This window comes from Triturus cristatus, chromosome 5_1 (assembly GCF_964204655.1).
Source record: "Triturus cristatus chromosome 5_1, aTriCri1.1, whole genome shotgun sequence".
Lineage (NCBI taxonomy): Eukaryota > Metazoa > Chordata > Amphibia > Caudata > Salamandridae > Triturus > Triturus cristatus.
In genome coordinates this window covers 315081182-315096498 of record NC_140587.1, presented here as the reverse complement: position 1 = coordinate 315096498, position 15317 = coordinate 315081182, and the positions used below count along the sequence as shown (strand labels likewise).

The 15317-nt window shown below is 43.7% G+C and overlaps 1 protein-coding gene across 3 annotated transcripts in view; it reads left to right on the top strand.

Annotated features, from left to right (window-relative positions):
- Positions 1-15317, top strand: part of COL14A1 (collagen type XIV alpha 1 chain) — a 513241-nt gene that overhangs the window by 414090 nt on the left and 83834 nt on the right. For all 3 annotated transcript variants that reach the window (XM_085605041.1, XM_085605042.1, XM_085605043.1), the window contains 2 exons: positions 4513-4590; positions 4742-4828. In XM_085605041.1, the coding sequence (XP_085461167.1) occupies positions 4513-4590; positions 4742-4828 (165 nt within the window). The remainder of the gene's footprint in view (positions 1-4512; positions 4591-4741; positions 4829-15317) is intronic.

The following is a 15317-nucleotide window of genomic DNA, read 5'->3' as shown; positions in this document are numbered from 1 at the left end:
GAAACCTGGAATGTGCGGTTATTTTACCAGGACTAATTCTGTCAGGCTTTGCCTGGACGAGTTGGTGAAGGGATAACATTGCAAAATGTGATATTTTCTGTGACTTTAAATTACAGTTTAGCCACAAATTCCCGTTCCCACCTGAATCAGGAATAAAGAGAAATATCTAATGAAGCCCTCAGTTGCCAGAATACTATAACAACTATACGAAATATAAGACAAAAAGCTGCAAATTAAATTTTTGTAAGAGGGTCTATTTTTTTTATCAAATGCTTCTTTTTGGGAAAAAAAAATACATACTGTATTACCATGTCTTCTACGCAATGACATGTAAAATGACTACCTACATTCCGAATACTTTGTTTATTTCTATATATTAATGCGGTTGCTGTGCTACATGCATGGAACGCGAATATCCAAACTGATATTGTCTAAAACATCTCAACTAGTAAAAACTTCAACCTGTCAAGAATGTTATCCAATAACTGCCCCACTGCTGGCATAAACAAGCGGCAGTCCTCCAGTATACGGGTACAATGAGCGCACCCGGGCTGTGACGTAGAGGAAATTGCTCAGAGTGACCTCTGTGGCCGCATTCCAGTGATGTCAGACAAAGGAAACCTACACAGGCTGATAATTAAAGAGTTCTTTGTGGAGATAATATGTAGGAAATTGTGGCTTTTGTGAGGGACTGAAAAGCCGCCGGGGATTAGCAGGGCAGCCCCACAGCTCTTGAGACTTTCTGAAACATGCCTGCCTGGGAAAGGAGGGGGGAGGGGTCTCACAGACGCGGCATTACGCGATTAACGAGAGGAGGGTTTTGCTCCGTCACGTGTCAGTGATTATGAACCAACGCGGTCATTCTGTCGGAATGGTCAAGGCATTGGAGGACTGCACGAGCACGCTCCGCCTGGGCGCCAGTGCCACGCGAGGGCTGCCATCACCGTCTCTGCCCTTTCTCGTGTGCATTGTCTCATTTTCCAATAATTTCGTTCCAATTACATGTTTAGAAGGGAAATGTACAGACAAAGAGTACCCTCTGAGACGGTGCTGGATTTGAGCGGGTGGGGCCCACTGGTACCCATTTTTGAGGATTTTTCCTCAACAGAATTTAAAAGAGCAAGAGAGAAACAAACAAACACGTGGGAAAGGAGGAGGAAAAGTAAGATTGAAAAACAGTGCCAAAAAGAGAAAGCAGGGATAAAAAAATAATGGGCAAGAGTGAGATAAAGAAGAAGGGAGTGGCTGGTGGTGGATTAAAAAGGCATGAGGTGGAATCAGAACTATGCAGCCCTGGGGGTATTCTGCACCCAACCTGCAATAGCGCCAGCCGTGAGCTCCTGAACAAACTTTGGGCCCCAGCACTCATTCTTTTACAGACTGAGCACTGCTCTGAGGTAATACTGTTTTGGGGGAAGGGACAGTACAGTCTAATTTTAACACTTTTTGGGGCCCTGGGCAAGACATATTTTGGGGCCCTTTGTGCAGAACAACATTGAATTTTATCACCTATTTTGTGCCAATTTAAGCCCACATAATGCCACACAATATTGAATTATACTTCTGAAATGGGGCACACTGAAACTGCCCAAAAAGATCTTGTTCAGGGCCCAAATAATCCTTACAATGGCACTGAATAGACAGAAAAACAAAGGTAAGAGGTCGAAGTAGACAAAGAGAGGGAGAGAGGCTGAGATAAAGCAATAGACAGGGGTGAGATAGAGAGATAGAAATATTACATTTCCGGGGGATACTTGGAAGGTGGGGAATATGGCAATTGTCTTCTTTGCCCATACCTTACTTAAAATGCCTCTGAGACAGTAAACTTCCCAAATCTACAAAACTAAAGTATGCAGTGCTTATTCTGTGCAGTGTGCTTTTTGGGGGGACCGAAACATAGTTTCTATCATCAGACTGCCCAAGAGCAAGAGAGAGAAAGAGAAAAAAAGAAGAGGGATGGAGAAGAGAAAGATAGGTGAACAATGACCAAGGGAGAAAGCAGGGACAAACAAAGGGGCATATCATCAAGGCGGCGATAAAAAAATTATCGCCGCTTTTGCGGCCGTTTTCGGCCGAAAAGCGGTGATAATTTTATCGTCTAACCAGCAAGGTCACGCTATCGCGTGAATCCTTGCATTATCGCCCTTTCCCCCAACGCCCATCTATGCATCTCTAATGAGATGCAAAGTGGGTGTTCCTGCCCTGACATAACTGGAGAAATGTCGCTGTGCGACATTTCTCCAATTATCAATGGGCACTCTAACCTGCAGAGCGACAAGCAAAGTAGCGATAACCTCTGTTATCGCTACTTTCCTTACGCCTGTTTCAAGACTCACTTAGCCATGATATCCTATGTAAGGTGGATATCATGGCTAAGTATGTGAGGCCCTATCAGCAAGCTATCGCCAAACTTTGTGAGATTATTGCTGGATTTCCAGCGGTAATCTCACATTTGGCAGTTAGCGCTTGGAATTTTATCGCTTTTGAGATAAGCGTTGCTAATAGCACGCTATCTCAGCGATAAAATTCCACGTTACCCGGCAATAATTATCCTAGCGCTAAGTGCGCTTTGCGATAATTATCGCCGGTCCTTGGTGATATGCCCCAAACTTTGTCAAAGCCAGTACTCCTCACATTGGGGACCAATTGGCTTTGCTTATACTTTTTGGTGATGCTGTATGGCATTGGCCAAAAAACAGCCAGATGACTTTTTCATGTCAATTCGTAGATGTGAGCATGTGATGATGTGCCCCTGCGCATGCGTCATCACGCAATTGTGCAAATGCGTCACAACTTATGTGTACACTATGTAAGGATGATGTTGCCTTTTTTATTTTTTATAAATCCACAATTGATCTGTAAATTAAAAAAATGAAACTGCAAATGCAGGTGTGCAAAAGCATCTTTTTTTTTTTAAGACACAGGGCCGACAGCTATTTGCTACTGTGTCCTCTCCAAAAGGAGCAGACAGGTGGAAAAGCAACAGAAAGAGAGCCACACAAAGCACAGGGAGAGAAGCATATGAGAGAGACTGGGCAACACAAGTGATAGAGTAACACAGACCATGGTGCAATTTTTTTGCGAGGGGATAAGTACACAAGGAAGAGAGTTGGAAAACACATGTCACAGGGTACTTAATTAAGAAGTACAAATAGAAATAGTTCCCTAAAGTGAATAGTGGAAGGATACAAGTCAGCCAATAACGAGGATGGTAAAGAGTCTATCATTCAGTGGAGGGACAAATACAAGATGGACAGCATGGGACATCTAACAGGAAACAAGCAAATAGGAGTGACAATAAAGTGTAATAATGGCAAGCAATGTAAGCCCACAATAGTTCTTTTGCAACCAGACAGCTTACATTCTGTAGTAGGCGAGACCAACAAAGAACCCGTAAAAGTGAGGTAAGGAAAACAGGAAGTGTAAGGGATGGAAGAAGGAGGCATGAGGTAGAATCTCCCTTAGGCTGGCTTGGTATGTGGCACCCCCAGAATACAGCAGTGCTGGCGACAGGCACCTAACACAAATGTTTGGCCCCTGCACTTGTGTTTTTACAAAGTAAGCACTGGCCATATGTCTCAATGCAAAGAGGGGTCTTTTAAGGAAACCTAAAAGTGTTTTTTCACACATAGGTGAAGGACAGCTCAAGCAGGCAGACAAACAAAGTATGGTAGTGTGCTCACCTTTCTTTGTTGAGTACATTTATGAGGGAAGGTGAGTGGGCTCTCATCTCACTCTCTATTGATGTTATCCTTCTCAGATTTTGTTAAAGCACTTGAAGAATGATAAGTAGACGAACGATCAGTCAATTGAAAGCAATCAAAACTGAGAAAGGTTGGACCGAATAAGGAAAGAAGATCAGAGAGGGCTCTACACACGGGTCTATGTCCCTTTCCGTGTTAACGGAGATAAGTAGGGGTGGGCGGAATTTGCGTAATCGCGTTACGCAAATCTCCGCGAAACGGTAAAAAACCTCCGCGAACACGCAGAAATTCCGCGAACACGTGGAATTGCTTGTTCGCGATGCTTTTTCCTGTTCACAATCGCTGTTTGCGTGCTCGGGGAGAAATATCTCGCGAACATGCATCTTGAGAACGCGAACAAGCAAAAAATTTCGCGAAGTCGCGGAAAGCAGAATTTTGGGCAATTTCGCGTTCTCCGCGGAACGCGAAATTACGCAAATTCCGCGAGCGGAACGGAATTTACCGCCCAGGCCTAGAGATAACCACAAGCTCAAACATTGGCTTCAAACTTTAGTTGTGTAGCCAGGGCCCTTTGAGAATAAGGTTTAATCCTCATCAACAATGAACATTTTTCTAGTCCTTGTCACAATGAAAGTGCTATGTCCATTCTTTACTGAAGGCAGCTGAGCACATTGTTCAGCATGGAGAGCATCTTTGAAACATGATGTAGAGACAGTCATCCAAGTGACAATTGATGCCTGGTGCAAGAATATTTTACAAATGGACTCTGAGGATGAGACTTCCCACTCACTCTCTTATTTTGTTTCAGTTCCAGCTGCAGATGTTTGACATTGTCTGCACCACTTCATGGGGAAACAGAGACAAGTGCTGTGAGCTTCCAGCCCTGGTAAGGGTCTTTTGTAGTGATCCTGATCTGTGTTTCAGGAAATGATGGAATTATGATTTTCTTAAAATCTTCACTTTGAAAACTATCATGTGTGGTGTGTACCCATGATGAAACTAGACAATACAGTAAAACCTTGTTTTCTTGTCATCAGAGGGATGAAGAAAGCTGCCCGACGCTGCCTCATTCTTGCTCGTGTGCCCAGGATAGTAAAGGGCCAGCGGGACCTGTCGGACCACCGGTGAGTTTTAACTTTTGAATCAACTTGAGCCCAGGTCGAAGTCAGGGGTGCCGATAGCCTACGTTATTGACTTCTTTGGCGCTGGAAACCATTGGTAATATTTTAGCCTATGAAATAATGTATGCATGGGAGAGGCTCTGACATACAGGAAGAAGGGGCTAATCGATACATTGACCCAAACCATCACTAACAAGTCATCTGTATTCCAAAAGACATGACACTCCCTGGAGATGAAAGGAGAAGCCCTTTATATGTTTCTCCAAATGCCTGATAGTACGTAAAAGCTGGCCCTGGTGTGCGGGTCTCAGAATCTCTGACCATCAGATAAAAAATGTTGCAAACTGGTAAACCTTCAGGGCAAGAAGCTTTCAAGAATGGACAACTGTGTGGGGGAGTTTTGCCCTTTACACATGCTCAGGCAAAGTGCGGTGTTGTAGACGGCTTCGCTCGATCAGTTTACAGGTCTATCATTGGCAGTCTCGGACGTTCTGTTGTGAGGGTTAAAGGAGGCAGGTATCTGAAGATCTACAATTATAGTAAGCACTATTGTATCTGATACATGTAGGTAATATATCTACTTTAGGTGGAAGGGAGGTTCATAGTTTGCTCATGGATTTGGCTGACTGGATAGTTTTTATTAAAAAGTTGTGTTGGATTTGTGGTGTAGGAAACATTCGGAGAAAAAATGTGTGTATCGAGATTTGAAAGGCCACATAGTTGGCCAGTATTAGAATTTGATGGGTGGGGGTTGCCTGTGTGTGTGTCAAGTGGAGATATTACTAACCCACGTACACTGGAGTGGGTGTATCATGCAAGGTGTAGAGTAGAACTGAATGTTTGGAGGCCTGAGACAAAATAATATATTATGGCTCTAATCGTCAGGTCACCTCATATTTTACAGTCTAATATGAAGATGTCAGTGGAGTGTCAGCACGCCGTGGTAGAGGCGAAGTCTGACAATAGTTCCTTGAAGTGCTGCTATAGGTTGGTGGCCAGTAAATGAGGCAGAAGGTAGCAGTTTGGTTGTGAAGGAGGAGAAGTGGCAGGATATGACTTCGAGCATATGGAGAGATATGATGCCTTGACGAGGCAATATTCAAGGCTATTTTACAAGCCATGCTACCCCATACAAGATAACACGAGACTGGCTTGTTCATTGTGATTAATTGTTTAATCTGCATGGCCCTTGTATGAATTCTGCATAAAATACTTGGTCTTCTGATCTTATTAATGCCCTTATGGTGTTGTGATTGCTGCATTAAATGTTTTCCTAAAATGTTTGCCGTGTGCGTGAAGCATACATCAAACCAACAAAGACGGCCCTTTCCAGGAGACTGATGGTTTGGCCAATGTCTGCAACTTCATAGCTCTGTTTACATGCTCTGTGAGCTGCTTGGCCTCCAAACCGCAGTCCTCCTGTCTTTGTTCTCATTTAGGAATTCCCTCCTTGCAGCAATATAAACAATTCATTTTAGATTGTGTGATGTTCATTTTGATTATACAATCATCAATGACTTCCAAATATTCATTCCCATTCGTTTTCCATTTAGAAATCCCCTGATATTCCCTGGAGGCTTGCCCCTCCTTTGTAGAGCTGACTCTTCATCAAGGCTGTTCATTATTTTGTTTGGCCACCAAATAATTATGTAACCTTCACGGCTAACGGTTTTTCTTGCATACAATGTCCTAACCTACTCCACATTTATGTACTCTTTAACGAGCATAATAATGCTGGGACTCCTAGATCAACATAGACCTGGCAGGAGCAGCTCCACCACCTCACTGCCAGGTGAACCTGTGGGAATAATCACTAAAGATGTGCACAGGTGTTTGTGTGGTATTGATAGGACCGGATTCTTGCCTACCTGGTTATCTCCAAGAATCCTCTCATGTCGTCAGAATCTTTTTATCTGCTAAATAGTATAGAGGGGAGGAAATCTAATTATTAGAACATAATCTCCAAAGTTAGATCTCATTTGGAAAGGACCACCGACTCCGAATCTAGAATTCATAGGATTTTATTACAACCAAAAATAACTGAACATACAGACACCTTAGTACAAGGTGTAGAAGGTAAATGGGCACTAATACAAATGCAAGCCTACGTAAGATTCTCATCCGACTCAAAAGAAAAAAAATCACCGACTCTAGAAGCATCAAGAAAACAATGGTTAAGCCAATGTCTACATTAGGAATCATTAGTCTAGTGATGAACCCAATTAGTCTGTCCCTACTCTAACTCTAAGGTGAGATCCCTACTTAACATTTCCCTTCCCAGGCAAGAGAATCAAAGGTGTCAGAAGTGAAGCCTTCCTAAGAAGTGCATTCACTTGTCAGAGCTCGATCTAAGATGCTCTTTCTAGCTCCCCGTCTAAACCTCAACTGCTCAACCCACGAGGCACTGTCCCTAATACAAAACCCCAAAAACATAGAACACGCCCTTCGGCACACCTCTTCAGCCAGGTCTTCATCCAGTACTTGTCCACCGAAACTTGTATTGCATCCAATGACGGTTAGCTTGACCTTGGGTCCCAGGCACCTTCTCCGCTGAAAGTATCATCCTCACATTCCAACGTACTCCCCTGTTGGCTTCTCGTAGCATCCTAACTCCTAAAACAAAGACCTAGTTTCACTAACGAGCTAAATGTCCTTGCACCTGCAACAGAAACATGGGAACGAAAAACATTTCACTTCTCCAGGATTTTGCATCTCCCTGCAACCCAAAGCCTTTACCAAGGGAAATCATTTTTCGGCCTACAACATTGGCTAACGTAGGAAAATGAACAGGCCTTTCACCTCAAACGTATATACGATCAGGCCTTTACACTGTTAAACACATCACTAAATCACACGTTAAGCATTAGTTCATCATTCTCATATAAGTGAATAAGCAACCAGCACGTGTAACTTTTAACCTAGCACACATTTAACCTAACACATTGCATTACATAAACTAATCATTATGCATTCTAAATACATTCACGATAATCTGCAGCGTTACTCTTCACAGAAAGCATTATTATATTTCTAATCACCTCTATGTTAAACGATTTTAGCAATACATTTCTATGGCACTTCTTAGCCTACATCGATTAATATGCGGGTGCTGACTAACGGTGAATATGATGCACCCCTACAAATTTCAGAATAACATGACGCTCTATCAGTATAAAACAACACAAAGGTAGCAGTCATTTAACATGCATTTGAAATCCCACGAGAACCCCACATAATTGTGCTGTGCACAAGCGCTCTTGAAATCCATGGTAAACGTACAGCGTGAACGTTTAAGGATGTTATGGGAATCGTTTAGTGTGTACTCATTGTAGTCTTTGGAACTGAAAACTATAAGGGCAGGCACTCGCTTGCATCTTCCTGAGAAGTAGTTCTGTGGCTGCTCCATTGGAGCCATTATGAAGTAGTGCAGCTACTTTGGCAACACCTACTACCATTCCAAGCAAGTCACAGCCTGCCCTAGGACAGGAGTGGGCCTCATCCTCAAACATAGTTGTACATCTGCAACCACAAGTTTATGACTGCGCTTAGGTACAAATTATGCCTGGAAACTTGCACCAGTCACAGCCTTCCCGGTGCAACCCTGGAAAAAAATGTGAATTCCTTGTACTCAAGTGAAAATATATATTTCTGTATTTTAGCGTGTATTGAAAAAGTGTAAACGCCCCAACTAACTAGGGTTCGATTTTTTTCTGGACAAGGAAAACAGACATGGTTCCTGATGGAGAAAAGGCAGTGAAAATAAACTTGTTTCCCCAAATATCCCATCAATTTCGTGGTGTTCCCCTTTCCCCTTCCCACCCTGGAGACGGATTTACTCCTGTCGTTCACAGGGGTAAATCTCCGACCATTGCCTGGGTGGGAAATGGTCGAAAAATGGTTTGTGGATACCCACAAATGTGTTCACAAATAACTTGCACAGTCCCACACTGGAACACTCAGTGCTCACCCACAGGAGCAGGCTTACTCACATCGATGTGTCAGTAAATCCTTTTCCAAGTGTAAAACCGACATATGTGAATTTCAAAAGTGTGTATGCACTATTGAAACGTCTATTTGCACATCTGTAAGACAATCTTACACGTGGAACTTGCTTTTTGTATTGGACTCAGTGGGTTGAACTTGTGTTTGCCGCGCAATCAGCTGTCCTGGAGGCACGTATTTTTCATTTCTATAGAACCCCAATATATTTTTGTTCGCTTTGTGGGAAGAGTGTCTTCATTGCATGTATTTCTCTATTTGCTTGTGTCTTTCTGTATTTAATCATTGGCACCGTTTTCTGTAGCGAGGGGCAAGCCCTCAAGGATCCAGCAATTGATATACTGAGCTTAGAGCACAGAGCATAATAACAATCATGGAAAATTGTGTTCCTGATAAAGTTCAAACATCGACTTCCACGCAGGCCATTCAGACATGTAGCACAAGTTACATACATACATTGTACACATTCTGTACAGAGGCATGTTTATAGATGGTAACCCTGGCCTGCTCTGTCTGGGTGAGTGTGGGGGGGGGGGGGGGAGAGGATGTCGGGGTGGGGGGAGGGGGGTATAGGGTAGTATCACAGATGAGATCTGCTCTAGGCACCCGCTGAGGAAGTGGTGTTTCAGCAAACATGAATTATTTCTTGCGTGTCTCTATGCCCCCATCTCTTACACACAGATATCTCCCGTTATCTCTGACTGCGCCTGTATCTCGCTACTGGGTTTCCGAAATTACCTCCTTAATTACTGCCTTCCTTTTGCTAGTAATGATTTCCTCTGCAGAAATCCCAGGACCCCTTAAGGATTTCGATATGTCTGTTCCCACAGGTCTTGTTCATCGCCCAGAGCTCTCAATCTGTTTCCACTTCCTACTTACGTATCCCTCGGAGCCTCCCATAATGCACAGCGAAGCAAAGGAACCTGTGCTTGCAAAGCAGGCCGAATACTGTTCCTTACATCTGGGCCAGGCACCGGTGTCCCATGCAAGCGTTCAAAGGGTCCTTAGTACGGAGGGAACAGATCCCTTTGTAGAATGACTCACAGACAGCTATAGGTGCCTCCACACTTATCTGCCACCTGCAGTGGTGCATTCTTACTTTTATTTACTTTTACAGGCACCCCATTTCTCTGTACTGACCAGAGAAAAGGTAAAAACCAAATATAACCAGTTAAGGAATACAAACGTGTATTCTAACTGGCATTCTGCTAGCATGTTAACTTTACTTTAGGGATTTTACTGCAAGGGACCGCGCGGTGACCCGTGACCCATGATGTTGACCAGCTCATGAAAGGGCAGCCATGAAAGATAAAAGGAGGGCAATACAAGGATGCTGGATTTGGCAAAGAAGGATTGTACCTAGAATTTTTTGATATAGTCATATTACATTTTGTTAACATATACAGGACCGGTGTCATCTGCCCCTTTGTTAAAGTTCACTTAACTGATTGTGGAGTTACGTCTGCCCAGGGTATGTTATACTTTTATATCTGTGAGCTTTTGGCTATCCTATACTGTCACAAGGCTGGCAGGTTTTCCCCACTTTATTACGGGTAGTGGGCATGCTATAAATGTAATGAATCATTTATTCTTTTCCTATTGTCACATCATTCCTGGCAAGTTCGATATCACCCTATCATATTTTCAAGCACACCTCCTAAAGTTACATCGCCCTTGTGCCTGCTATAAAGATGCCAGTCTGAGCTACGTAGCTCTATTTGTACAGGGAAGTATTGTTTTTTGAGAGGGCTCCAAAAAGTGCTTATACTACAAGAAGAGGGGGGGACCGGGAGCGTAATTGGAAATAGGTCCAGTACCCGTGCTCCCTCAGAATCACGTATATGTATTGAGAGGGTAACTGTTCCTAAAGACGGTTGTGTGTGCTCTCAAGATGTAGACAGGTCGGGTAGAGTGTGGGGAATTTCTCCTTTTGAATATAGTGCCCTCACACACCCTTTCGAGTGTCCTGCTTCATCATGGGGCGTTGCTCCTCGTGGGGGTGGCGCTGCAGTCCCCCACGGGCCCCGCAAGAGGGCTCTTTGTCGGAGATCTTTTGTTTGGAGACGCCGCAGTTGTGCATGGGGGTGTGTGGGCCTATCTAAAGGGTGGTGGATAGTGCGTTAAAAATTACTGGATAGAGTACAAGACCTTTATTCACAACTCTACCTAGTAAAAATTTAAAATAGTGATCCTGGAGCTCCTCTTGGAAAAGAAATAAAGAGGGCAGATGTGAAGATAACTGCTGCTCTCAGGATAGTGCGTGTAAGTCCTAATAATAAATGGTCAACATGTTTCGCGCTTCAGGGTGGGTCCTTAAGGGATCCCGATGCGCTTCGTCAGGACCAAACTATAAAGTGGGTGAAACAATTGTGAATAAACGAGAACAGGTTTCAAATAAGGTGCTGTGTTGTAAACCTGTGATACCTTAATAATAGGTAAAAGCAGCGTCCTCGCGCTGATAGGTACTCCTTCTTATTTGGATAACCTTTACCCAACCTGGTAGGGTAGAAATACAAAAAGAGAGACACACATATGGATAGGGGAGAGGGAAAACAGTAAAAATAAAACATAACATCTGGTAATCATTAAACATAGTCTGTTGTGATTGTAATGTAACCCAGCACAATGAGTATATTTTAAACCATGCTTCAAATGATTACATGCAGGTACAAACGACTTGTGTTAGAAGAATATCCAACATCGTGCTCAAGACCGCTATAGTGGGGTGCGAGTAATTTTTGATCAATTAGCAATACTCGAGTGCCATCAAAAAGTTATCTGACAACCTGTGTAAGAAGACTTGCAGCGGTCATAACGTGGTAATGGAACACTATTATTTGTGAGAATCTTTACCAAAAACGGAGCTACATGATAAAGCCTACCCAGAAAGTATAGGGGATGGGCTCCATCAGCAACGCGGAGTAGGCAGAAAGAGAAACTGGATAAGGGAAACAGAAAAGTATACCATGGATGTTGATTATTGGTAAACTGTCGTAAGACTCAGAGCGCATGAGCTCACCTCTTTTATTATAAGTGGATACTCACGGGTGCTCTTTTGCCGCGGGTGTGGTAACCTACCCCTCCTCCGGACAGCGCTGGAATGGACGAGGGAAGCTATGAGAACGCGCTTATTAAGTATGTTCCTTCATGAGTGCTAAGTTCCGGGTAGGGGCGGTCCCGGGACGCCGAAAGATGACGTCATGACATAGCGTCGTGTATAGTCATGGTGATTCTGGGCGTCTAATGACGCTATTGATAGATGTGTTAGCGTGATGCGATTGTTTGCCCTGGAAACCGAGGGAGTTGCTCAGTGCCAGAAGATGACGTGGTGGAACTGAACACTCCGTTGTTATGGTGACCGGGGGTATGTCTGACGTGGTGGAATTACAACGCATTCGTAAGGATACAAGCTTACATTCGTCGAGAGATATCAATAAAGTTTTAGACATAAAAAAATGTGGAAAGGAATCTACATGATGTCCTTAGGGGGAGTGTACTGTGAGGCCATGGGGGTTGGAGCTTTAAATCAGAAGCGGCCGTACGACAATCTATCCAAAGAAGAAAGAACCATACTCCGAACCATCACCGAAGATCGGGATATTATGATCAAACCTGCTGACAAGGGAGGGGCAATTGTCATTCAAGACCAAGATACTTATGACAGAGAATGCACCCGCCAATTGGCCAACACCACATATTATGAAGTGATTACAGAAGATCTTTCTTTCTTTCTTTCTGATTTTTCGAAGCACTGTACATTACTGTTCTTGTAGCCCGTCGTTCTATGTTGACATGGAAAAGGTACCTCTCTGTCGACCCCGTCTCTCAGGCTTTATTGCCCTAGTTCCTTTCCTTCTTAGGAATGACCCTCTCTTACTTCAGCTTCCTGTCTCTGAAACCAAGCATGCAATAAGTTCATTGAAGCCCTTCAGTTATATTACAGAAGGATTTGTCACACATTTTCCCGCGTAGAATCTTTACTCAGTCATCACAGTCAGAGGGATTCACCACAATTATACACAGTAGAATACAACCTCAACATTCATTGGAATTTACCTGCAGTTGAGAGAAATGGTAGGAAGAAGGGAAGATGGGAAACATAACTGCAATGAGAAGACATTGATAAAATAAGGGTCATATAACAGAATGGCAAGATTACAGCAGGTCTTCCTTCAATAGAAAGGAAGGGGGATATTTACAAGAAACTGTCGGAGCACGGTGTTAAGCCAAAAATGCTAACACCGTGTTCCGACAGTTTCAAGGCGCAGTGATGCAGTGTATTTGCATTTTACTTAGCACTGGTGCTAAATGTAGCTGCCTAGCGCCAACACCGGCACACTTGTATCATTGTACAAAGGTGCCTACGTTGCAGGGAATGATTGTTCATGTGCAGGAAGGTGTCCCTTCCTGTACATAAACAATCACTAATGGCGATTTGCTATTTCTATGTGTGCTGCAGAATGCAGCACATGTAGAAACGGCAAAAACGAGGAGAAATGAATAATTTCTCCTCATTGCGCCTGTATAAGACCAGGTCCCTGGTCTTATTTTTGGCGCTGTCCTAGATTTGCGCCACTCTTGTACATAGGTGGCTGTGTCAAAAAACAATGGGTGTTGCGGTGGAATGCCCACAGCAAAGCTCATTGCCCGCCCCTTTGCTGCTGCGGACGGCTGCAGTAAGGGGCATATTTACAAGGTGGCGCTAAGCCACGTTAAGTGGCCTGACGCCACCTTGTAAATAAGGAGCGGGGCATTGCGCCACAGGAACGCCATTAAAAGTAGCGTTCCAATAGCACAATTCCCTTGAAAATATGCCCCAAAGTTTTAAAAATCAAGAGAGATTCATGTATATCTACTAAATAGATCGTACCAAGTGGACCAGTTATTTCATAATAAGGTAAAAGTCGGACATTTAATGTTAGAATGCATAGGCCATTCATCGATCATGTCACACTGTGTATGAATAGAGGCAATCTTCGCATTACTGTCTTCCTTGTGGAGACCTTCGCCACTCTAACTGCACTCCAGATTTGACCATTTACCAGGATGACCACATTTCGATCAATCGGCATAACCTTATGAGGTGTTGAAAAAGCACATTCTTTCTGCAATCGGGGACCTTTTTATAAGTACCATGGCCCCACGTTGCAAAAATGGACGTTTGACTTCACGAATATTTCCATGTCTTTGTTACTATCTTGACTGGCGGATGTAAATTGTTTCACTTATTTCTTTCTGTTTATTTCTGAGTGAATATTTCCTGTCAGCCATATGGGAGTCATTTTGTTGCCCGCCTCCAAGCCCTAACGGAGATACATGGAGAGATCCTAGTAACAGTGTTCGGTGCAGTGCGCATAGAACAGATCCATGTAACACTCTTTCTACATGCATTCCATTCACAACTGCTCCTATACATTTTTAACCATGCAGTTAGTCCTTTCCACCAGACCATTCGCCTTAGGACAAAACAATATGGTTTTTATAGTGAAAATTGCTATTTTTTTCAAGCATTCCCTCATCACGTCAGAGGTAAATTGTACTCCATTATCAGTAACGAGGATTTTCGGTATACCTTCTTTGTAAAATGCTTTCCTCAGAAATTCAAAAAGCATACCTGTTGTAGTATTATGCACACATTTAATATTATTCCATTGAGAGTGATAGTCAATCAAAACAAGGACATATTTCAAATTGAAACCTTTTTTGTCGATAAGCCCTATGTATCAAGTGCTAATTGAACCCATGGTTCATTTGGTACCACTACAGGAGAATAGCAAACTTTTCTAGTGCTCTAATTGTATTACTGGCTGCACCACCAGAACGTAATTCTACTTTACCATCCACTTGAAACTTAAGGCCCCGCCACCGATAATCTGACCTATTTTTATTCTTGATCAGACTCGTGCATATGTGGCCCACGTGAGTGAAGCATTTTTTTTCTAGTCCATTGCTCTCACTTGGCACCAGACCCTGCAGTTTTAGCTCTGGTCCATTGCTCTCACTTGGAAGAAAACCGTGCAGCTTTAGCTCTCGTCCACTGCTCTCACTTGGCAGCGTACGCTGCAGCTTTAGCTCTGGTCCACTGCTCTCACTTGGCAGCAGACGCTGCAGCTGTAGCTCTGGTCCATTGCTCTCACTTGGAAGCAGACGCTGCAGCTTTAGCTCTGGTCCATTGCTCTCACTTGGCAGCAGACCCTGCAGCTGTAGCTCCCGTCCATTGCTCTCACTTGGCAGTGGACCCTGCAGCTGTAGCTCTGGTCCATTGCTCTCACTTGGCCGTGGACCCTGCAGCTGTAGCTCTGGTCCATTGCTCTCACTTGGCAGCAGACGCTGCAGCTGTAGCTCTGGTCCATTGCTCTCACTTGGCAGCAGACGCTGCAGCTTTAGCTCTGGTCCATTGCTCTCACTTGGCAGTGGACCCTGCAGCTTTAGCTCTGGTCCATTGCTCTCACTTGGCACGAGACCCTGCAGCTTTAGCTCTGGTCCATCTCTC